This window comes from Harpia harpyja, chromosome 15, assembly GCF_026419915.1.
Source record: "Harpia harpyja isolate bHarHar1 chromosome 15, bHarHar1 primary haplotype, whole genome shotgun sequence".
In the NCBI taxonomy this organism is placed as follows: domain Eukaryota; kingdom Metazoa; phylum Chordata; class Aves; order Accipitriformes; family Accipitridae; genus Harpia; species Harpia harpyja.
In genome coordinates this window covers 29,287,090-29,311,847 of record NC_068954.1, presented here as the reverse complement: position 1 = coordinate 29,311,847, position 24,758 = coordinate 29,287,090, and the positions used below count along the sequence as shown (strand labels likewise).

Genomic DNA, 24,758 nt, shown 5'->3' with positions numbered 1-24,758 from the left:
CACCTGGGGAGCAGTGGGGGGGGGGCTGGGGCCGAGCCCCACCCCCCACCCCCCCCCGGCCCGAGGGGAGAAGGGTGGGAATAGGGGCGAGCTGGGACCCCCAGAATCCCCCCCCCACCCGGCACGGACAGAGGGACATCCCCAGTGGGTCCCTCCTGGGGGAGGGGGGGGACGGGGACCCCGACCCCCCCAAAACGGTGACGCCCTGGAAGTGGGGGCAGCGGTCGGTCACGATGTGAATCAAGCCCTGGCTTAGTTAAGCCCGGCTTAGTCTCCAGCCGGGGCACCCTCGTTAAGGGACGCTAACGGAATTAAAGTTTTCCTTTAATCTCAAAGCGAATTCCCCCAAACAGCCACCAAAAATAAATCCCGCGGATGGAATTTCCCCGAAATCCGGGACCGGATCCCGGCATCTCCGAGCATCCGCAGGGTATTTAGCACTTACCCGCAGTGTCTATCGGATATTTACTTACCTTAAACACAGCAGCTACGCTACCGAGTGCCAACAGTGCAATTTGAGCACAGAAAAATTGGGAATATAATGAATTCCTCCAGGAAAAGGGAGCGGGAACATCAGTTTATTTCTAAAACGGGCTGAAAGCTGAACAGAAAAGGTTAAATCGAATCTTTTCCCGGAAAAGTCTGGCCCCTCTGTCGCATTCTTCACGAGCTGCAGCGTAGTCGGTGCCAAGTACATAGAAACAAAAAGGCTTAATTGGGAAAAGGTTTAATTAAACCAGAAGATTTAATTAAAGGAAAGGCAAGATATGACATCTAAACCCACCCTCCATCTGGGGCTCAAAACAAATCAACCAAAATAAGAAGGAGAGGAGGAGGATGAGGAGGAGGAGGAGTGGGGGGGAGATAAGAAGCGCGTCGCTGGTGGAGCCTGCTGACCTTAAACTCGGCTTGAGGATCAGTTTTGGGCTCTGGCAGCACCCGAAACTTCTTGAAATGCCAGGAAAACAGCTCCGTCCTGCATGTGCAAACCCTTTCCAGCTTTTACCGGGCAAAAGGCCGGTGCGGGACGGAGCCTGGCCAGCAAATTCGGCTTTTAATTGAAATTCTGATAATAGCAGCTTTGCTGCCGCCTGCGCAGAGGGAGGAACCGGCTCCAGGCTGGGAAAAACGCCGGTGGGAAGGAGAAGCAGCTGCCGTCTCAGAGCGGGAGATCTTCACGTGGAGGAGGTCATATACGGCCAGGTTTTCTGGCAAAACCGTCTGTAATTCCCTGGGGGATGCAGAGAGGGATGGCGGGATTGCCCCGGCAGTCACGAAACCCGGGTTTCTCGGTGGCGTCTCACCGTGGTTTCTCTCATTCCCCCTAATCTGAGCGCAGCCCCTCGATAAAAACACTTGTAATGAAATGCTGCCCCTGCTTGGTTTTCCAAGCCTGGACTTTTCCCAAATTAAGAAAAAAAAAAAAAAAAGGATTAGTGTCACACCAGATCTACCAACCAGACAGGAGAAATTTGAATCAAAATCAGGAAGATGTCAATGAATCCTTTCCCAGATCAGCTATTTGGGGGAAAAAAAAAAAGGGGGGGAATAACTGTAGAGGTACCTAAAAGCCCCCAAGATCGGCAACATTGTGGTTCAGAGCTGGGATCTCCCCCCATGGCCAATGCGAGGCGCCGGCTCTGCTGTTCTTCTCGCCACTGACGGGACGGTCCGATCCCGTTGTCCTCCCCGGAAGAAATTCCGGGCTCCGCTCACAACCCCCAACCGTGTGCCTGGTTCTGTGCTAAGCTCGAGTGATGGAGGAGACTTTTCTGCGGCACAAGAAGGGTTTCCGTTAAAACCGGTTCTATCCTTACGACCGCAGCAGCTGGAATCATCTGGTGACGGGCGTGTCCGCGTCGACGTTGTTGAGGAGGAAGAGTTCAGGGCGAGCGGCGAATCCCAAGTGGCGCTGGAAGAGGCGAAGGACAAGAGTTAGAGCTGGAAAAAGCTCGAGTTGAGCAGGGTTTAACGAAGTCCAAATTGAGCAGGGTTTAATGGAGCCTGGGTTGAACAGGCTTTAATGAAGCCTGGGTTGAGCAGGGTTTAACGAAGCTCAAGTTGAGCAGGGTTTAACAAAGCCCAAGTTGAGCTCCCCGACCCCGGCTCGCTCACCAGCACTTTTCCACCCGCAGAATCCAAAGCTTTGGGGTTTCCCAGTTTCTGGCCGCAGGTCGTCCAGCCAAAGCAGCGTCAAAGCAACTTTTGCATGTGACAGTAAAATAAACCAGTATTTGGGCTCTTCTGAAATTTGCTGAGGGGGTTAACAGTGCTTGTTAATTGCAGGTGCTTAATTAATCTGCAGGAGCATCGCAGGCATCACCGAGGCCGCCTGCAGCTGATTGCGAAGGGAAGGTGCCGCCGCGCTCGGACGAAACCGAGGCGGCCGTTTTGCTGCCACGCCATGCCGACTGTCACTTACGGCATCGGCTTGTGCCATGCCTTCGTTAATTAGGGGTTATTAAGCAGACAGAACATGACGCGGTGCAAATATTACTTCTCTTTATTGGTAAATTGATCCACTGTAAGGGATCTACCCATGGTGATGCTCTAGAAGAGCTGTTCTCTTCTGCAGAGCATCCCCTCCGTTAGTTTAAATTAATTCCCTTCTCAACTTGAATTAAATTATGGGTGCAGATGAGCCTTAAGTAGCATTAGCTGATTACCCAGGTTGGTTAATGAAAAGAACACGTTGCGGGGTGGTTGTCTGCCTCCTCCCAGAGGCGAATGTGACCAGAGAAATTCCCTCGGCCGCTGTAAATCAAGGCGGCGGGTGCAAGGGTTTAACAGAGCGAGACTTACCACGAGCGTTCCTTACCGGATAGAAACAAACCCCAAAGGACTTTCCTTCTCCCCGAGCATCCCGGCAGGCTTACAAATTCATAAAATAAGAATAAAATACCCCAAGAGAGAGACACAAGGCACTTGCAGCACCCGGCTCCTTCCCAGGGGAGTGGGAAGCTCACCGGGGTGGGAAGGGAAGAGCGCAGCTCTCGGGGCAACACCGATTTCCAGCCTCCGGATCAGGAGCCGGTGATGGAGGCAGGAGGGGGGGATGCAGCGAGGCGGCAACTTCTGCCACTACCAGCACCTTCCCGGCAGATTTTTAGACCACGAGAGACAATTGGCTCGTCCCTCTGACCTCCCATGTTACGAACCCCCCGGGTTAGGCTAGCTTATCTCTGTTTTAAATAAACAGGTCCGTACCTACACTCGGGCTTAGCTGCAGCTAAAGGAAAGGCTCTGGCGAGTATAAAACCCAGTAAGATATTTTTTTTTTTCAGCGCAGCTGATAGTTTGGCCAAGGAGCAGACAGGAGGAGTGCACCGCCGGGGGCAGAAAAGCCGATAAAGCAAGAGCAGGGCAGGATGCGTGCGCAGTGTCCTGGATCCCACCAAGGAAATCCCAGTGGGGAAAGAACTGCACAGCTCGCGGCAACCTGATCCTGATCCTTCACTCTCTTGGTGGAAGCCACGGTCACAGCGGACAGGGAAGCCAGGAGCAAATACAAGAGAGGCTGGTGGGTCTGGATCCCGCCGGGATGGGGAACGTGCCGGCACGGCACCACACACCCCACCGGGAGCTCGTGCTGCCAGCGTGGTCTGCGGGCATCGGAGCCGTTGGGGTTCTCCTTTATAGCCAGGTATCGCTAGCGATTCAGAGCAACCCCCCCCCAAAAAAAGACCCAAGAAGCCAAGTTGAAAAAGTATCTGTCTTTTAATTCAAAAGGTAGTTTGTACAAACTGCTTCAAAGGCAGATACGGGGGAAAAAAAAAACCAAAACCCAAATCAGTTTCATGAGGAGCAGAAGCTGAAAATGAGAACTCGATCCGGTGGCTCCGGTGCAGAGCTACCGTCTTAAAGTTATTATTTTAGCAGAGCAGCCAGGAGAATCTCCACTGACACCTTACAAATCAAAAATCCCAAATACAGGAAAATCGGAGGGATGGATACAGTGGGATTACAGAGCCCGTTGGCTGAGGACGGCTGGCCACAAACACGCCTCCGGTCCAACAACCCCCACCAATTCCCACTTGCAACGCACACGCTAGCTTTCTGTTTGTGGAAATAGGTATAAAACCTACAAGCATTACAATACAGGGGTTAAATCCTGCTGGAATTTTTGAACTAATAATTTGAAAACTAGAAATATGTTGTGTTTTAATGCTTGCTCAGTTCAAGGGGGCAGCAAGCAAAGTTCGGCTGGCTTGGTAAAGGGTAGGAATAATGTAAACGATCCTGCCCGTAATTAAAATGGAGTTTTCATGCTGTGCTTTGAGTTTTGTCACCTGCGTCTAAGAAACTTGTCACTGGCATCATGAAATTCCCCAAAAGCTCAGGTGGCGACAGCTAAAACACTACTGAGAGCTCAAAAGGTGAGTGCGCTGCCCCTGATCGTGCTGTTCACCTCCTGCTCGCCATCAGACGAGCTCCAGGCGAGCGAGCAGCGCAGCACGCCTGGGGTTTGTTCGTACAAGAAAAGTTAAAACCAAACCAAACCCCAAACCACGCCACCTGCAGATCGTCTCTCCCCGAGGGCTTTTATTTCAGAAAGCAATTCCCTGCTTGGGACTAGAGGGCACACGAGAAACACCGAGGAAGGCGATGAATATCCTGAGAAAGCCTCGTTAATGATGAGGGCTGGAGCCCAAACCGCTAACGACCCCGCGCTGGGCAGTCCTGACCAAACTCTACGAAAAGAAACCACTGCCTGGGCAGGGAGAAAGCCGCGTTTGCTGCTCCGGCGGGGGAAGGTTGGCAAGTGCCAGCAGCAGCAGGAGCAGAGCCTGGCAGAACCCAAGCCAGCACCGGCAGAGCCCGGTGCTGAGCCCTCACTGCAGGTGCTGCATCGGCCAGGGCTCGGCTCTGAGACAGCGGAGGTATTTATAAGCAGAGGTTGTTTGCGACACACCAAACCACCCGCACTCGGTCTTTTGAGATCCACAAAAGCATTTCGGTACCTAAAAACCCTCTGTGGAGCTTTGCCTTGCCTGTGCCAGCCAGCCACAGCCTCCACATGGTCCGGGAAGAGAAACCTCGCTAAATAAACCTCTGGTTTACAGCTCCTGACACCTGATTTTCATGACCAAGATGTCTAAAACCACCCTGCTGTGCAGGATGCAACCTCGAAATTCATCAGGGAGAAACGACAGACTGCCTTTCCTAACCGCAGAAGTAAAACGTACCGTTCTCTTTATCATAATTTGCTACATCGGATTTAGGTCTGCCTTCCAGGTGAAGGTGTCTCCTGAGAAGGTAACTGAAACTCATTCAATGCTAACGAGAAGGGCAACGATAAAGGTTTTGTAGTGAATTTAACATGGGGCCAAGCAGGATCGGCAAATAAAAACCTGAAGTTGTGTTACAGTGATGACCCCCCTGGGGAAGGCTACTGGCATCCTCTGCAATGTGACATTTTGAGCCATAAAACAAGGATTTTTGAGAACTACAAAGAGTGTTTGCATTAATCACATACATAGGGAATAAACTCACAAACCCATAAATAACCATAAACATTACAGCTCGTTTCCTTTGCTGACCACCAAAATCACATGCCAGGCAAGTAAAAAATAAAGAAATGACAATACTAATGCTGAGGTTTCTTGTCCTTAACGTCACTCCGCCCTCGGGGAAGCTGCGCATCGCGTTCAGCCCCACTCTGAATTAGACGGATTTTCAAGTGAAAAACAAACCCAGTCAGATTGTGAACGGCAGCCGCAATCTGACCGCAGAGGTAGACTCTGGACGTAGTGTCACTGTGTCGCCTAGTGTCAGCGGCAGGACAATCCTTCAAACACCACCCAAAAGGTGCATTTTGAATTTCCTAGCTTATTTTTCTAGATTCTCCCGTTCAGTGCAGAAGCATTAATTACCTGGACCTTCAGTGTTTCTGCTACATGGATTAAAATGCTAAGGGACAAGGGAGTCTGCCAGTTTTAATGCCAAAAACATAAAGAGGCTGGAGGCAAAGGTTAGCTGGGAAGAGAAGTCAGCCTGCAGCACGGCGTGCTTCCCTCTGTGCTACAAAATGTGTTAGTGTCAGGAAAACAGGCAGCTCCTTGTATTGCACAACCGACGTAACACTCCTTCTTACAAGCGTGATTAGAGGTGCTCAGCAAAGAAAACATCCAACTTTTGACTATTTCAGCAGCAACGCATTTCCCAATATGTACATCTGATTGGTTTTTTTGTTTGTTTTTACACGCATATTCCCTGTGCAAACCGCACATACGTTTGTATATGTTCACACAGTAAACCATAGAAACGCACTGGCTCTGATGGCTACTCGCTGTGTACAGACACTGCGTCTACTTAGTGGAGTGAGAAGGTGACTCTTCCGTGAGTAGTGTCCTGGTGACGCTTACCGTTTTCCCGCAGGCCAGGAAGGAGACTCCCAGAGCGATGAGACACAGCCAGCCCTGCAATTAAAGAAGGTGCCGGTGATCAGAAACACTGCGGAATGTTACAGAGGCTGCGGGCTCTGCTCGTTTAAGCGTTATCGTGCGCTCGATGGTAAATAAATCGTCATTTGAAGTAACGCAGGGGTGGGTTGGAGGTAAAGAAGCGCTGACGGGCACCACTGATGGATCGGACCGCTCGGTGGATAAGGAATTGGCCGGATGGTGGCACTCAGAGTTGTGGTCAATGGCTTGATGTCTGGGTGGGGACCGGTGATGAGTGGGCTCTGTACTGGGACCAGTATTATTGAACAGCTTTGCTGGGGACACAGACACTGGGATCGAGTGCACCCTCAGCAAGTTTGCGGACGACACTGAGCTGAGGTGGAGGTTGATACTCTAGAGGGAAGGGATCTACCCAGAGGGACTGTGATGGGCTGGAGCGGGGAGCTCATGTGAACCTCATGAAGTTCAACAAGGCCAAGTGCAAGGTCCTGCAGCTGGGTCGGGGCAACCCCGAACACGGACACAGGCTGGGGGATGAGTGGGATTGAGAGCAGCCCTGTGGAGAAGGACCTGGGGGCATGAAAAACTGAATATGGCCCGGCAACGTGTGGTGGCATCCCAGAAAGCCAGCCATCTCCTGGGCTGCATCACCAGCAGCGTGGCCAGCAGGTCGAGGGAGGGGATTCTGCCCCTCTGCTCTGCTCTGGTGAGACTGGAGTACTGAGTTCAGCCCTGGGGCTCCCAACGTAAGAAGGACATGGAGCTGTTGGAGCGGGTCCAGAGGAGGGCCACAAAGATGATCAGGGAGCTGGAACCCCTCTCCTGTGAGGACAGGCTGAGAGAGTTGGTGTTGTTCAGCCTGGAGGAGAGAAGGCTCCGGGGAGACCTTAGAGCAGCCCCCCAGTACCTAACGGGGCCTACAGGGAAGCTGGAGGGGGACTTTTTACAAGGGCATGTAGTGATAGGACAAGGGGTAATGGCTTTAAACTGAAAGAGGGTAGATTTAGATTAGATATAAGGAAGAAACGTTTTACGATGAGGGCGGTGAGGCACTGGAACAGGTCGCCCAGAGAGGCTGTGGCTGCCCCATCCCCGGAAGCGTTCAAGGCCAGGTTGGATGGGGCTTGGAGCCACCTGGTCTAGTGGAAGGTGTCCCTGCCCATGGCAGGGGAGTTGGAACTAGATGATCTTTAAGGTCCCTTCCAACCCAAACCATTCTAGGATTCTCTGATCATTCTATGATTTTACACCTCTGGCAATATACAGACATGTACAGAGGAACTGTGCGTTATTCCAAAGTCTCTGCCAACCTTTCACCTGCCGTGACATTAAATCGAGGCCTTTTTGGGAACAGCAAACAGATGACTTGCTAAAGAGACGGTTCAAAAAGCAGGGTAAAGGCCATGTGGGTTAGTAGGCGCAGCACAGAACAGATTCCCAAGCAAATCTGGCCACGAAAGCCTCAACTTCCCCATCTGTTCTGACCCCATGGCCGACTTTAATGCCTGTAAAACGTGATGAAATTAATATAATGGTGCGAAAATAAATCTATCGGCTTATCCTTCCTACAGGGAGTCTCAGCTTGACCCAGACTTACCAAATACACCACGAAGGACAGGTAGATCACGCTGAGAATCGCAGCCCCGATGTACAAAGCCACGTGGTTCAGGGACATGACATAGGCCACCACAAAGTACATGTTAATGCTGCAGATCAGGAGGATCAGAATGCCACCAGCGATCTTCCAGAACCTGCGAGCAAAATCAGAGCAAAACGGGGTGAGGCGGAGGGGCCGCTCTTGCGTTTGGAGGAGATGCTCTAGGCCACGAGGCGAGGAGAGAAACAAAATGTGTGCCTGAGGCGAGCAACATGCCATCTCCTGCTCGGAGGCAATTCCTTTCATACTTACAGTCCATTGGCAAAATCGTTCATGACACTGGGCAGGCTGGTGAATGTCAGGATGGGGATCAAAGCGAACGGAAGCTGGAATAAGCAAGAAAATACAGAAGAATAAAGAGTGGAAATTGTTCTGATTATCTCAGCATGGACAAACATCCAAGGCTTGCTCATAGCTGACAGCATTTCCCCAAAGCTATTGTAAAGTGAGTCAAAGGGACTTCCCCTGGCTGGAAGAAGGAAGTAATTTCAGACCCTGGCTGATCCTCTCCACCTCCCCACAGCAGATCGACATCTCCTGATAGTAACTCGCTCTGCTCAGCTGCTCCTGCAAACCCTTAGGCACCAGAAGCTGAAATATTTAGTGCTAGATGTTTTTCTCCGAGACCTGACCTCCCAAACCAGGCACTGCTGCTCACCTGGAGGCTCATAAGAACATTTAAGAAGTCATTCATGCCAGTCAGGTGTTCGACGTCCTGAAAGATGGCGACGAAGAGGGTGGGGGTGATGGCAATAGAGCGGGTCAGCAGCACCCGGGCAAAACGGGACCACCGCAGGTTCAGAAAGCCCTGCAGAAAAAAACAGAGCAGCTGCTGGGTGAAAACAGTATGGAGACTTCAAGTGCAGCAGGAAGAGGGGGGCTCAGGGTAGGATTAAAAGCTGATTTTGTTGAAAGGCACATCAGCGAGTTTTATGGAGCTTCCAACAAGAGCTGTGTGTCCGAGGAAGAGGAATCATCAATATGAGCTTTAAAGGCTCAGGAGTAGAGAGAATGGGGACGCAGGCTAATTACCTCCATGACGAACTGCCCAGAGTACGTCCCCGTCATTGTTGAGCTCTGGCCGGCAGCGAGGATCCCAATTGCCCAGATATAGAGAGCAGCAGGGCCGAAGTAACAGCCCAGAACGACACCCTGGAACAGAGATTTGCAGCCTCACGTCAGTTCAGTCTCACATCTGAGAGTGGGAACAAGAAAGAGCAGACGAATTCCCTTGTGACCAGATTAATCATGGGCGTGGAGTTGAAAGAGAAGGAATAATCCACTTGTAGAAGCAGGAAAAGTGTTCCCCACGTCGGCAGTGGACAAGGCCATACCTCACAGGCTGCAGTTTTAACAAAGCAGATTCAGGATGGATGCAAGGAAAAACTTTGACACGGCCAAGCTAATAAAAGAGGGGAACAGATAGCCGAGGAGTCTCTGGGTTCAGGTTAGGTGCAGCACAATTAGCAAAGGGATAGATAATTTTGCTTGGCCAAAGGGCTGGGCTCAAGGATCCCCAGGGGTCTCCTCCAGCTCTGTTTTCGGCGATTCTTTTACAGGTTCCGGCCTTCAACACTCCCTGTTTACCCAAAAGAAGCAGCTGCTACCAGACAAGGACGCTAGGCTGCCGGAGATGAGGCCATCCCGCCCTGTGGGTCACTCACCCCTTTGTAGATATCCACTTCCAGCGTCTCATTGTTGTTTGGGAAGAGCGAGGAGTGCGGGCTGCTGGCGTTCATGCAGACGCCGTTCTGCAACGACAGGAAGGGGCAAAAGGTTGGGTTTGCTCAGCGAGAGAGAAGCGAGGATGAGAGGAAAAGGCTGCACGTCGGAGCAGTGGGTGCTGGAGGTCCCAAGGTGCTGGGTGCCTCTTCATGCAGGTTTAAACGGAAATAATCAGCACCCCTGTTCTTTCCCCCCCCCCCCCTTTACGCACAGAATATATGGGCTCTGCTCGATAAGCACTGAAAAGGCTCGGAGCTGCCCCTCTGCTCACACGGTCCCTGTTACCGCTCCAACAGCCCCACGGTTCGGTGTCAGCCAGTCCGCGAGGAGCCAAGTCCCAGCCCCAACTCACCACATCTGCGTTCGTCTTTTCAAAGAAAGCCTCAGCGAAGACGGTCACAACAAAGATGTTAATGATGAAGGAGACAAAGAGAGCGATGCAGGACTCGATGAAGAAATACTTATTAGCTTCTCGTACTTCCCTCTTGTTTGCACGGTTCACTTGCCGGGACTGAAAAGGGGATGGTGACAACAGCAGGCTTGAGAAACAGGAATTCACTATTATATTACTTGTATCTGTAATTATACCGTATTAGACGGTGGGACACGGGTCACTGGCTGGGAAGAGAACATGCCAGAGGGAAGAAAAAGCAAACCCCAACACTTGCAGAACAAGCAATGGCTGGTTTTGCCAGCGTGGCAGTGCTAGCCACGAGACGCAGACTTCTGGTCCCACATCCACACGTAAAGGACACGTGTCCCAGAGCTCTTGCAGCTTTCCCTGTTCCAGAGGCCCAACCAGCCTCCTTCAGGGCATTTGCTGTGTCCCCACCAAAGTAAATGCTTAAAGCAGACTCCCCGAGGCTGTGACTCCTCAAGTGTTTCAGGCCTCCCAGCGTGCCATCCCCGTATGTGCTTTCTACATTAATCAGCACAGCTGCTTACCTTGACCAAGGCAGAGTGCAAATACATGTTGTGTGGCATGATAACAGCACCCACGATTCCCACGGCTTGCTCCAGCTGGGTCGTGCCGCAGTTCTGGCAGTACGGGATGAACAGCCCCTTTAGCAGCTTCTCCTGGCTGGGTTTTACTGTGATATACTGGGCACAGAGACAAAAGAAATAGGGGTATTTGTAGCATGACACGTGTTGCACAGCTGCCTAGGCTGCCCATTTGGATACTCGAAAGCAAAAATGTGGCTGCTTTGGTAAAAAACCAAAACCACAACATGGCAACCGTCTGCTCTTTAATAAAACTGGGGATGCTGCGCTGAACAGCACGTGCCGGTCTCCACATCGGAGAGGCAGCATTCAATGCAGCCTGCGTTGCATGCCAGGGTATGAGCCAGATGACGGTCCCATCAAAAACAGAGCCAACTTCAAATGTCCTTAATTTTAAGTGTCTGCCCCTGTGTTTTGGTGCTGTTTGGGCACAGGAGCAGTGGTGGGGAGAGAGGGAACGTGTCACCAAACAGCGCCGATGGAAACGCAGAGAGAGATGGTGAATATACCTCATATCCAAACGTTAGAGCCATGATGGTAATCAGAAACCCAAAGAACGCTTCCAGTTTTCGCAAGCCTGTGAGAAGAGAAAGGACCATCAGCAAATTGAGAAAAGCTGAATCTCAGATTTAGTTTCCAGAATTCAGGAGGAGAAATTACCATATTTGTCCAGGAAGAGAAACACGAACGTGTCGGCAATGGTGATGAGCACGCCACCCCACAGCGGGATCCTGCGAGAGACGGGCACGAGCAGACATCAGCTTACAAAACACTTTGACCTTGTCTGCCAGCCACAACAATACTTCAGAGTCCAAAATCTCTTTTTGTTTAGGGCACTTGTTTGGGGATGGAACCACATTGTCCAAGGGTTTGTTTGCAGTCTGACAAGACATTTGGCTGCACGGGGCAAGGGACCATAGGTTTGTTTTCTGCACAAATAGCTCAGATAAGAGCTCTCTCCCTGAATCTCGAGAGCAAATCCCATGTCCACACTAAGAATGACAGGAGTGAGCGAGACTTTTAATAGCTACTTGGTACGAAATTGTGGCTTCCTGTTATGTTTGCCCTTCCAACCTTCCTGGCTGAAGAGGACAGCTTTCTGGCAGTGCTTTATTAGGAACATAAAATCTGCCAGGAAAGCTGCAGCCCAATTTTGGTGTGTTTCAGTTCTATCTAAAATAAAAGCCAGAACCTGCAGTTCTCCTTATAGCCAAAAAAAAGAAACGGGCACCAAAGGCTGAGTCATCCAAGAGAGCTAGCTCAGCTAGCTCAGATGAATCACCCTCTACAAAGAACTTATTTCAGAATATTTATAGGAAATAAATTTGGGTTTTTTGGCACACACAGTGTCACTTTCCTAATCCTAGAGGGGAGCACTCATTTCCTGCTGCCCTCTGATGACAAACCCAACTTACTTCCCCACAGACAGGAGGTTAATAGCAATGGCCGAGCCAATGACTTCTTGCATATCGGATCCAATGATAGCGAGTTCAACCATCAGCCACAGGATAATCCGAGGCACCTAGAAGTAAAGAAATATCCAACACCATTAAAAAGAGGGAAAATGTCTTCTCCCTTGAATTTCCTAGATGAGCACGGGGTTGTGGTGATCACGCACTCAGGGACGGTCTCCTTTCCCTGGCCATGGTGTGGAAAACATGTTGACAGCTGCCGCTCTATGGCTGGTCCAGAGCAGAAATCCAGGTTACCTGTGGCAATCCCTGGAGGAGGTTCCCAGGTAACTTACATAATCTAAATTACTCGCCTCAATACATTTTGCTCATTGCGAGAGCGAAACCGGATGTTTCTGTCTACGGAGGTGCTGGAAATGAGCATCAGAAGATATTTCACATGGTCAGACCAATGACAAAGTCTCAGGTGTTGGATGAGAAACATCAGACTGCACAGAGTTGGGGACATCACCGAATTCCCCACAGCCCTTTCCCAAAGGACAGCCTCACTCATCTTCAGCTGAATGAGATGCGGAGCCCTTTCTTACACAAGCCATGATGATTTCTCAAGCAGGGAAATGTAACAGCCATGGAATGGTCTTGCTCTGAAGGGCCATTTCTCTCCTCATGATTCCTTGAGCTTAAGTGGCAAGTGTTTCAGCTTTGTGAGGCAGCAGTCCAAACAGAAAAGCTGAAATCCTGGGTTTTATTCCTGACTCTGTCTGCAATTCACTGGCAAATGCCTGGACATTCACCCCACCTCCCTCCTTGTGCTTTCCTATTCCCAAGATGAGGAGGACACCGACGGGACCTGAAGCATCCCTCATCTGCTCTCCTAACAGCCCGGGTTCTCAGCAAGCCCTTTGCTCATGCTCCACTAGGGCTACAATTAAAATCTTCCTCTAAATCTGCCTTTCTTCCAACTGTGAGCCAAACCAGAACAAATCAACTTAATCCCCCAGCTTCTTGGACAGTAAAGCAAGACACAATGATGAAAATATATTTTGGCAACTGGAACACTTTCTCCTGAGGAGGATTTGGCACTTAACGGACAGCAGTGACACTTCACGAGTCTCGTGAGACCTGCTGGCCCCAGCTGAGAGAAACACACTGACCCAGGCCCACGGGACTATCCGAAGAGCCTCTCCGTACCGCCGAGGACCAGGAGGTCACCCACCTTCTGGTACTGCCGGTTGCACACTTCGGCGAGGTGCAGCCCCGTCACCACCCCCAGCCTCGCGGCCAGCCGCTGCAGGAGCAGTCCGATGATTGTCGCCAGCATCAGGACCCACAGCAGCTGAGGGAGACACGAAGGCAGGAGTGGGTGCGCTGGGGCAGCCAGAAAGGACGGCCGCAAACAAGGTCCTGGGTCCCCTAGGATGCCTGTGCCCCATGTGCACCTTTAGGAATCACAGGCCTTTTAAAGTACACATTATTAATGACATTTGGAGGCTGTTCTATGTGCCTGGAGCTGGCACGGGAAGGATCCAAATGCATATAAAGCCAGGAGTCACTGCCGGAGAGGGTGTATGAGAGCCTCACTCTGCCCTTCTTCTCTGGGGTGTTTTCAGCTCAGCAGCAACAACAGCACTATCAGTACTCCTGCCCTCAAATGCGGATGCGTACACCGGTTGCACAACTTACAGCGCTTAATCTGTAGGTTTCTGCACTGACCTTAAATCCTGCGACAGCCCCGGACTGTAAATCCGACTCGATGTTGCCTGGATCCAGGTAGGCAATGCTCATCAGAAAGCCTGGCCCTGTGAAAGCCCAGAGCTTGCGGAAACTGAAGCACGAGTGCTATTAAGGGGAGAGAGGATCGAGACATCAGAAGTCAGCCCTGCAGTGGAGCCCTCTCCTAACACAGGGGATGCATCGTCCCCACAAACCATCCCAGCTATCAGGCATAAAAAATGGCAAGAGACAGCCAGGGTTTGATTTTCATTTCCTCGCTGCCACAACAGAAAGCAGTGCTGGTAAGTTGAGCCCATTCTTCAATCCCATCCTAAACTCTCCAGCAATCTCTGGTCCTCATCTAAAGAGTTTAGGACCAGACTCTGGGACAGCCAAGGACACACTCTTGGGTGGGAGATGAATCCTCCTGTGCCTGCAGCGGAAAATGCTGCCTCATTGCTTAATCAAACGCAAAGAGGGCACCTATACCCCCCTGCAAAGGGGACAATGCTGTTACAAAGGCGAAGCACTCTTGCTGCCTTTCCTTGATAAGGGAACAAAGAACTGAGTTCCCCTCCCCTGGGACTACAAACAAGACACTGCTCTGCTCTTTAGCAGGTCTTGCTGCTCCAAGCTTTGCAGGAGACAAATCCTGAGTGATGAATCAATAACTCCCCAGCAAGCACAGGAGATCCCGTACCCTCTTCTCTCCCAGATCTCCATCCCGCAGCCCGGCTACCCTTCCCAGTCTAGGCAAGAAGGGGAACCAGCACCCAGGGGAGCGACTCACAGGGGTACCAAGCACTCGCAAATTTTTCCGATTGGATTTTCCCGTCAGCGAGTGGAGGAGGGCCCAGCCGCACTCACCGTTTCATCTTCGGGAATCGGGATCTTGTTGTCGAAGTAGGTGGTAAAAGGCTCCTCCGAGGAGGTGTCCGGCGGCTGCAGCGGGTTCCTGCTGCTGGAAATCGTGCTGACGACCTCCCCGTGCTCCCCAGAGGCATCCTCTGCAGGGGTGAAAGAGAAGCAGAAAAGGAAGGAAGAGTGAGTGAGGGTCCTTGGAAACACAGAAAAACTTGGCAGGGGTCTGGCAGGACCCACAGGCAGAGCAAAATGAGCATCTCCGCCCTCACAGCTAATGCTAATTAGGTTATTAAGAAATAAATGAAAATAACATATACTGCTGTAAACCCACTCTAGGAGACCACACTGCCTTGCTCGAACTCTCCCTCTCCCACACGGTGAGAGAAGACTGGCTAGCTGGCAGTTTATTTATTCAGATTAATTTAAAAAAAGCCGTCACGGGGCACTGTGTGATGTAACGGCAGCCCCACAGTATTACTGTAATGATTAACTGGGAGTGAACAAGCCAGATCCAAAAGAAAACCGTGGCTATTTTTGTACCATTACAGAGAGCATTTCCCCAAACTCTCATGGCTGAACAGACCGTCTGTGAGGAGTTTAGTCCTGGAAGGACCCTGCTGTCCTGCGGAATCCTGTTCCTATCCAGGGAACGCACAATGCAGCACTTGTTTGGAAGCAAGTGACAGTCAGGAGGCTGCCTGACAATTTTTCCTTCTCCTAAAGCATGAGAGGCAGGTGGGAAAGCCAGCCCTGATGAATTTTTTCTAAATTTAACTTGTGAGGAAGATGTGCAGGGTTACTCCAGCAACGAAAACGCACATTCCCACAGATAACATGTTAAAGACTTGTAATACCACCCGATTCCTCCCCTGCCCACCTTCAGCAAAAAGCCCCTTCTCCTGAATCAAGCCAATACTCACTCTTGCTCTCCCTACGTGGCATTTTGCTCTAAGAGCTGAAGAGCAGCATGTGTCCCAGCACGCAGCCCTCGTAAGAGAAGGACTAAAAACAAGGCCAGCTCTTCTACCAAGTTTCCTATTGCGTCATCAGAGTAAACTGAAGTTGATTGCTCCTCCTTTTCCCTGCCTCCCAAATACCTCGCAGGGCTGCCTGCTCTGCCAGCAGACCCATTTACATAATGGATTTAGAGCTACCTGTGAGCGTGCGTGCAGGAGAGAGATGGGTCTGCACAAGACAGGCTTGTTCATCTCGTTAAGCAAGGCTGAGTGAGCCCTGGGAACTGTAAATCTCCTGCTGGGCTCGTCTCAAAAGCCTGATGGTTTGTGTCCACTACGATAATCAAGTGTACTGGGCAGTACACGGTAAAGGGGCATACCGAATCCTTGGGGTGGTTTTTGCAGAACAAAGGAATTAATTAAATGGAAGGTGGATGCCTGAGAGCAAATCTGCTGTGCCACAAGGCGAGCCTTACCATAGGATGCTTTCCGGTCTGTGTCAGAGTTCCCCATGGTGGAATCCTTCCAGTGGTTTAGATTGGCCACGTTGGCTGCAAAGGAGAGGGGAAAAAAAACCTGTCAGGAAGGAGGATGAAAACCTACAAGAGAGCCAACTGATCCAACAGCTCCTGGCAGGGACAGATTTACTTCCCCAGCCCTTTTCTAGCTTTGAAGAACCTCGCGGGGCCAGGAAGGGAGTGTTTTGCCCGGGACCTGCTTGGAAACTCCTGTTGCAACAACACGAAGAAAGGGTGAGTGGACCGACCAGGCAAACCAATGTGACAGAAGTATTTGCAAGCTGTCAGGCTTAGGACAGTGCCTGTTGTGAAACTCCAGCTAAGAAAACAAGAGTGGAATTTCCTTTATGTGTAGAAATTACATACCATCCCTCCCCTTCCAGGCACAATTATTACATCTATGCCGCACCCTTCACAGGGCATCTGAAGTTTCTTTTAAGGGCACGATGTAACTCTTTCATCACGGTGTATTTTTAAACCCAACCCACACAGAAAGGAACCAGGATCTGGTACAGGACTTTGGATGAAGCTGGTGTCCTCCAGGCTTTAACAGGTCAACCCCACCAAACCCCTCAAGGACAAGTCAAAGTACCAACAGTATGTACGTTTGGTATGTAAAGCACTTAATCTCCATCAAAGCCCGTTGTATATTAACGGGAGGTTTCCTTATAACAAGGCAATATTGGTTCAGTGAAGACATAAAAGGAAAACATTAGCCAGGAGTTCATTTTAAGTGATTTGAACCAATTTTAGGTTTTCAAATATTAATTTCCCAGTTCCATAACCAGCTCCAAAGGTGGTTTGTAACCAGGCCAGGCATGTGAAAATAATCCAGAGAAGGTTACATCACATAGGGCTGGAGCAGTACCGCTTCTTGTAGGCAGGGCTACAATTGTTATTCATCTAACTGAATGTACTTAAGATTTTAAAGTGCTGAGTCTAGGGCAACTGGATGAATAAAGCACGCTCCAGGAGCTCTCAACTCTGCATAACTTGCCGCTCATGCCCGCCAACGGACCTGCCAAGGCGCAGTGCCTGGGGAAGGAGTTTGCTTATTCCACTACTTTGCAAATAATCTTGAGTGTTTGCTCTGGACGAGCACGTAGGAGAATTCATCTGTGCTGGTGCAGAGCAAGGCGCTGAGGTTTCACTAAACTGTAAGATTTCTCATCCCACTTTTTGTGCTGCTCTCCCATGGCTGCACACCAGCCAGCTCTGCCTCTCCAGCAGGGCAGTAACCCAGTGCTTAAGTGAGCGGCTTTTCCAGCCTCACCAGCAGAAAGCGGCTCCGGTCCAAGAGGTGTTCACCCGGGGACGGGAGGGCTGGTGAGGACGCGGGACTGCCCTGTCGTGGCTCCTTGAGCATGACTTGGAAGGAAGCGGGATGCCAGATGCCACCACCGAGAGCTGTGACACCGCGGTCTTAAACACATCAGGGTCCCGGACAGCCCCTGCCCCTTCCAGGTTTTAATTGCCACCAAATCGCTACACGCTGTGGGAAGAAACGGTGAGTAAATACCTCCTGCCTCCTTGACCCCCGGAGAGGACAAGTGCCGCCTCTCCAGCCCCCACAGCGATGGTGCCTCTGCCTGAGACTTCTCCCTCCACCAGCTCCCACTTGGATGGGGACAACCTCAAGGCTGGAGCAAAGCTTTTATCTGTCACACACACAATTTTCTTTCTTTACAGGCTCCTTTTTAAAGCACTAAGCCTAAGGGCTTTCATTAAAAACGTGCTCAAGTTTAGCAATAAGCCATCTTTTCCCCAAAATCTAATTCCTTCAGGAGGAACAGCGCTTACCGTGGCAGCAAGTCCCACGAAACACTCACTTCATTAATAAAGGCAAAGAGGAAGAAGATCACATGGCGAATATTCGTTACAGTGGGAGACTGACCTAAATATCTCCTTGCAAAACACATCCCAGCTTGGGCGGGAGCAAAATTGGTTCCCCTATCTCTGCCGGCAGCTGCCAAGCTCGTGACAGGCTCATTCATGACCCGATGCAGGGAACGCTTTCCCACACGTGCTGGGTTGGAAGCGCTGCCTGCAGATCCGTCTCCCCTAGAGCTCCAATAAAAGGAGCCACTGGCTCTAGCCACATGCGAGTATTTTGCACACTTCCAGCCTAGCCGGGAACCAGAGAGCTGTCAAGAGAAAGATGGTGAAAATGCATCCGAGGGATGTTTTTTGCCTGCTCTGTCTCCATGCCTGGGTGCTTTTCTAAAAGAACAGCTCTAGTGACACCCTGCCGCTGCTCTCAGAGCGGATGAAATTAGAGGATAAAGAAATTGCAGGATAAAAATGGTTGGGAGTTATCGCTCCTTCTACCCGTAACCTCTGTGAACATCTTCAAGCAATTCCTCAACACCAGGCGTGGGCTCGCCAGGCCATGTTCTGCCTCCTGGAGGTAAAACATTCACTGTAACCATTGCTGGGTTTGACTTTATACACCATATTCGCACTCAGGCAAGGCAGCTGCCTTCCCAGGAGGAATATTCCTTGGAATAAGGCAAAAACCCAAGAGCAGAATATCATGAAGTTGCTCTAATCAAGAAAGAAAAGACAGTAGCGCTGCTGTCTAGACCTTCAATACCCGCGGAGCAAACAACGGATCATTCTTCCACGCACACCCTCCCTTTTCACTGATGAAACAACAAGCCTTGGTCCAACGGGTCTTTTCTTCTTGACAGCCAGAAAGGCAGCAAAGCTGACAAGGAGAAAGCCGAAGAGCCAACGGCTGCCTGCTCATCCTCAACATGGAGACATGGGGATTTGTTAAACAAGGAGTGCTCTCTTGTCTCACGCTGGGAGCAGTTCCTGTGATTGAGATTTCTGCATCCGATGTCGGGCTTTGAACTTGGCTGGTTCTGGTGAGGCATGCCGTGATCGTTAACTCTTTTAGAGTGGTTTTGGGGCTGATGTTTCGTTAGTGCAGCATGTTGTTCACACACAGGCACCTCCGTGGGCTGGCCACACTGGGCAGCCCTTTATATGGTCACACCGAAAACCTGACCCCATTCCTTCCAGCTCATGTTATACAACTCACACAGGGGCAGCCCTGAGCGCAACACACCTCCCAAAACCGGAGCAGACAACCTGGTTAACCACTTGCCGTCCCAACAGGGGTAACTCCTTGCTCGCACAACCAGGTCACCCCCTTGCCTGCTTTCCAGATGCCCATGCCGCTCTGCCGGCACCGGCACCGCCGGGTCCCTGCCCCGGAAAACCTTTTCCTCCGCATGGACCTGGAGGAGAGTCACCCCAGGCCAGCAGCACCATGGGTTTGTCCCCACAGGATTCCTCCTCGCTCTCTTGCCCATACTCCTGCCGATGACCAGGGATGATAAAAGCAGGCCGTGACATTGGCTTCACTCCCACCGCCGAGGTCTCCGCTCAGCTGTGCCGAGGCAGGTTACCCAGCTGATTCTTAAATGTGTCAGACGAGCCCGTTCCCTGCTAATTGTTCACCCCGTACCACGCACTTTAGCTGGGAGATGGCCTGGATGCAGAAGGACACCGAGTCAAGGCGCAGTGGGATAAGCCTGCCCTGCTCACCCAAGAGTACTCTCCTAGAAAGACATAGCGTGATGTATTTATTTCTATGGAAGGAGAACACCACCTGGGAAACAACAACCTGGAAGCAAGGAGCAGGTCTCCTCCCCAGCCTGCTCGATCTGAAGGCTCCTGGATTTAGAAGACAGCCCCTGCAGCTGCTCCCCATCGTTCTCATCTGCTTTTTCCAAGTGTGGAAAGGGATGGGGGCTGATGTGCACCTGAGACTTCAAGTATTTTCACAACAGGTAATAAATCAAACTGATTGAAAAGCTCTATTCTAGCAGCAGCCGTGAGGCTTGAGCATTAAAAATGCCCTCAAAAAACATAAGGCAGCACCCAAGACGGTGGGACTTTTGGTTAAGAAGTGCTGTAAAGTGGGAAAAAAGAGATGAGCAGCGTGGCTGAGCTGTGGGACCACTGCACAGGGTGGGGTGGCGGGGCTGGGGGTCGTCATATCGCCCCAGATGCTCCAAGCCTTGTCCCACATGGAACACGGAGCTGTTACCTCATCGCTGATCGCAGCATCCCACTCTCCCAACAAACTCCTGTGCTCAAGAGCTTGTTTGGGTTCCCCCTGCCTGTGTAATGAGCTGTGCTCACTGCAGGAGAGATCATAACCCTCCTCCGAGGAAACCTCCGGCTTGCAGTCACGCGAGGACTTTGGTCAGGGACTGCACCTCCGGAGGGTGAGGCTGAAACCGGGTACGCAAAGCCCTGCCAGGGTCACACTGACCTTCGCTGAGCTCGGCCCGGAATCAGACAGCCGGCAGAACCGCACTGGGAGCCATCGCCACCGGCCGCCCCTGTCTTCCCCACCGCAATAACCCGAGGCAGGTGCCGGAGTTTGGACCCCGGGGATGCTCGACTGTGGCTCTGCAGCGATAACAGGACGCAAAATACATGTCCTGAATCACTCAGCCCAGGCAGGCAGAGCTCCACGGGGTGGCTGCCGAGCGAGCCAAGGCTTTAAAAGCCGTCCTCTCGTCACACCCCCAAGCCCCACAACGAAGTTCATATATAAACAGTGTCGAGCCCTTGGATGCGCGAGGGACAAACCTGGGGCGACCCGGCACGGTTTCATCCCAAATCCCAAAGGGAAGGCACTGCGCCGGAGGATTAACGTCAGACCCAGCCCGTGGGGAGGAAAGCAGAGGATGAGGCTCAGGGGGATCCAAACCCGGGCTGGCTAAGCCGCCGGTGCACGCCAGCAATCAGCGGTTTCGGCAGGGTGAGCAGCGTCTGTCCTCAGAGAGACCCCCGGGGCCAGGGGACACCCCAAGGTCACCGAGCGCCTGGGGAGCCTGGGCTCACGGGGGTCCCTGAGCCTCAGCGGTGGTGGGGGGGCAGTGCCTGGGGTGCTGGGGGCCAGCGGGTCCATGGCACCCCCTTGTAAAACTGACCCGCGGATACTGCAGCACACCCAGGGGATCCTCCAGGGATCACCCGAGGGAGGATTCCCCCCCCCCAGCACATGCAAGGGACCCCCAAGAGATCAACCATGGGGGGGATCCCACCCAGCATACCCTGGGATCTGTTAGAGATCACTCAAGGGGGAGGAACCCCCCCAGCACACCCAGGCGGGATCCCCCCACCATTCCCCGGTCCCCAGGGGAACCCCCCCCCGCCAGCCCCCATCACTCACCGCCTCAGCCACCCCCGGCCGCCCCTGCCGCCATCGCCTCATGCCACGGCCACGGCCCCACCGCCAGCTCGGCCCCGCTCAGCTCGGCTCGGCTCAGCTTCTCTTGGCTTAGCTTAGCCCGCCCTGTGACGTGGATCGGTGCGACCGGGGACAGTGCAGGGGGGACCAAGCCCCGGTACAGGCCCCGGTGTGGGGGGGCACAGACCGACCGCAGCATTCCCCTCCTGGACCCCCGCCGAGGCCGGGCCCTCTGCTCCTGTTCTGAGGTTTTTTCTGACAGCGGCTTATTCCACCCCAAAAACGCGGATCCGTCAAGGAGCCAGCAAGCTCCGCCTGGACCTCGCCGACCTCGGCAGCACTTTTCATGCCAAACCCCCAAATTTCTAGATTTTTGGCTGCTGGCAAACGGCCGCAGACACAGTCACGTGTTCATTATTTCCGAATGCAGCTGTATCTCACAAAGAATACTCCGTATTTGGGGGGAGAAGAGTCTTGATTTGCCTTTTGTTTGGTTTTCTGCTTTTTTTTCCAGAGAGAAATGCTGCTCTTTCACAGAATTCCTCTACTCTGCACACTCCCTTGAAAAGTTGGGATAATTTTTTTTTAAGCAACCCCTTCCCCAGAACTAAAACAACAGATTTAATTGGTGAGACACACCAGAAACCTGCCAGCCCGGGAAGCAGTGCGTGGCAGGAGCAGCATGGCATCGCTGCCAGCGGCACACGAGCACTCTGTGTTCCTATCTCCACCATCCTGACCTTTTAATTTCTTGGTAGATCAGTGAGCGTGCTCCTTTGGAACTATGGCCTGACCGTGAACAGATGGGAGAGCGTGCAGAGATCCAGGCTAATGGAGCAGGACACCCTGACCCGCACGGGAGAAGCCACTCATTAAAAATCAGAGCCCTTTGCCGAGCACAGCTGCCGGCAGCGGGGAAGGCAGCTCCTTGCTTTCCCCAAACGCGGAGGTTTTGCAACCCATGTTCCTTATTGTTTAAACACCAAAAAGCATCACGGCATGTTGCTGAAACAACCGAATCCTGGAAAAATCAGAGGAGAAATCTGGGAGGTGGGAGACTCTGCCATTGTGGGTTTGACCTTACCTCTGACGTGACAGCGTGGGCATTGGAGAGGGAAATTAAAACCAAACCACAACACCGTTCCCGCACGGAAACGCGAGCACAGCACCCGCACCGTGCCGGCACGCTGCCTGGCCTCGCCAAAAGCACCTACAGGTGCGAGAAACCTCGCAGGAGGTGGTTTGCCAACAGCTTTTGGCCTGAAGCTGGAAAATTTACATTATTGCCCAAATGCCAGGGTATTTTGGGATGAGGGTGATGCCTCCCATCAGCAAGACCACCCCGCAGGGACAGCAAGCTTGCCGGGATTGGCGTTTGTGGTACTCACCCAGTTCGCAGCTGGGGGAGCTCTGCTTGAGGGTGTATTTCTTGGGCATGGCGTTCCCGCTTCCCTCTCTCTCTCTTGGCGGTTTCTGGGAGCAGACAGCCCCGTCAACGTTCCTCTCTCTATATAAGGTGTCCCCACCCTTCTCCGCTGGCTCCCCTCCCTCTCTCCTCCGCCCGCAGCACCCACACCGATCCGGTGGCGCAGAGTTCTCTGAGGGGAGCTGAGGAGACAATTCAAAGTCTCCTGAAAATGACTGCATCTGCTTCAACCTTATCGTTTCTTAAATAACTATAAAACCCGCCGAGTTAAAGGGGGTTAATAGGACAGCCGAACACTTTGATGTGGAACCTCGTCCCCATGGCGAGCGGCAGCGTCGGGCTCAGGGGGAAAGGTGGGTTACGTGTTGTCTGGGGCACACTATCAACCTAGAAGGCTCAATTAAAAGGCCGTTTGGTCGAGCATCAGACGTGCTCCGGTAATTAGCACATGAGCCGGCCTGGACTCTGCTCCACCGGCGCTATTTGACAGATTAGAGCCCAAACCGGCACTTGTGGGGCATTTGCCAGCCACCGGTACGTGCAGCTCTGATAAGACGCGATCCTTTCCCGGCTTGGATCAATACAATGTATTATCAGCGATCCCCGCTGGTCCAAAACCCGCCGAGGCCAAGTGATAACCCTGGGCTTGTTGGGTTTTTTTTTTCCCTTTTTTTTTCTGCAAAAGGGCCCCTGGTGCCTTTTTCTGATAAGTAATAGCTGAATGTGCAACACTTGAAGACTCACCAGGCAGGAGGGCAAAGACACGGGCGTGCGTGACCGGCACCACACACTCCTGCTTCCTGGGGCTGCTGGAGGGGACCGGGGGGGCTCGGGGGTCCGGCCAGAGTGAGGAGAGGGGGCTCGGCTGGCAAAAGCATCCCCAAGGATTCACAGAAGATGGAGGAGCTGCCAGAGACCTAGAAAGAGGCAACGTAGTGCCTGGTTTTAGCAGTGCCTGGGGGGAATGGCATTGGTAGATCTTAGGGGCAGGAGTAGAAGTAGCAGTTTTTTCCTAAAAGGCCTCTGACATCGTTTCTTAGGGGCAGGAGTAGAAGTAGCAGTTTTTTCCTAAAAGGCCTCTGACATCGTTTCTTATGGCTCTGAGAACCAAGAAAACAACCGTGACCCATATGAAACTACCCGAGAGCAGCTGCAGAACTGGTTCAGTCGCTCAGCACACAGGTTGTCTGCGGGAGGGACAGCCACACAGAAGCGTCCTGCACAGCTCTGGTGTCTTGACCTGGCTGCGGGCCAGGGAAGCCGAGGCAGAACAGGGGAAAGCACCCGGGGCGGGGACCGTGGGGCTCGGGGGGGGGGGGGCCACGGCCCCTCTGCTGCCACGCTGTCCCTCGCTGGGGACCCGCAGCGGGTCTGGGGCAGGGCAGCAGCAGCTGAGGGAGAGTTACAGCCCCGCCACAGGCAGGGGCTCCCCTTGAAGGGCCCGGGAACGGGCTTAACCCCCGGCTCCGGGGCTCGAAGGGCCCGGGAACGGGCTTAACCCCCGGCTCCGGTGCCAACCACCGGCTGTGGCAGGTAAAGGGGGAGAGGAGGCCCAGCTCACCTCGCCTGCATTCACCAACTACCCTAACGTGTAACCACCAGGCGCCGCTGGGAAGCCAAGGGCCCGGGAAGGGGACGGGCAACCCGGGACAAGGCCGCGGCCCGCCCAGGCTCCCCCGGCGCCGCCCCGTGGGCCGTAAAACAGCGCTGGAGAGGGGGAACCTCCGGCGGGGGCCCGAGCTCCGGGGGATGCCCGCCCCCCAGCCGATGCCGCCGGTAACGGGGACCGGGGGGGGGGCTCGGCCCGGTCCAGGCCCCTCTTCGCGCCCCGGCGGCCCCCAAGGCCCACTTCCGCCTGCGGTCACA

The 24,758-nt window shown here is 52.7% G+C and overlaps 1 protein-coding gene across 1 annotated transcript; it reads right to left on the bottom strand.

Annotated features, from left to right (window-relative positions):
* Positions 1–546: 546 nt before the first annotated feature.
* On the bottom strand, positions 547–23,799 carry SLC11A2 (solute carrier family 11 member 2). Its single transcript, XM_052809780.1, is given in 19 exon segments — positions 547–1,912; positions 6,366–6,419; positions 8,002–8,155; positions 8,314–8,387; positions 8,720–8,869; positions 9,094–9,213; positions 9,726–9,812; positions 10,139–10,297; positions 10,732–10,887; positions 11,298–11,365; positions 11,449–11,519; positions 12,204–12,310; positions 13,417–13,536; positions 13,914–14,039; positions 14,781–14,920; positions 16,210–16,284; positions 22,855–22,939; positions 23,637–23,722; positions 23,725–23,799. Coding segments are annotated over 19 exon segments (1,956 nt in total). The 5' UTR covers positions 23,771–23,799; the 3' UTR covers positions 547–1,834.
* Between the last annotated feature and the right edge of the window lie 959 nt (positions 23,800–24,758).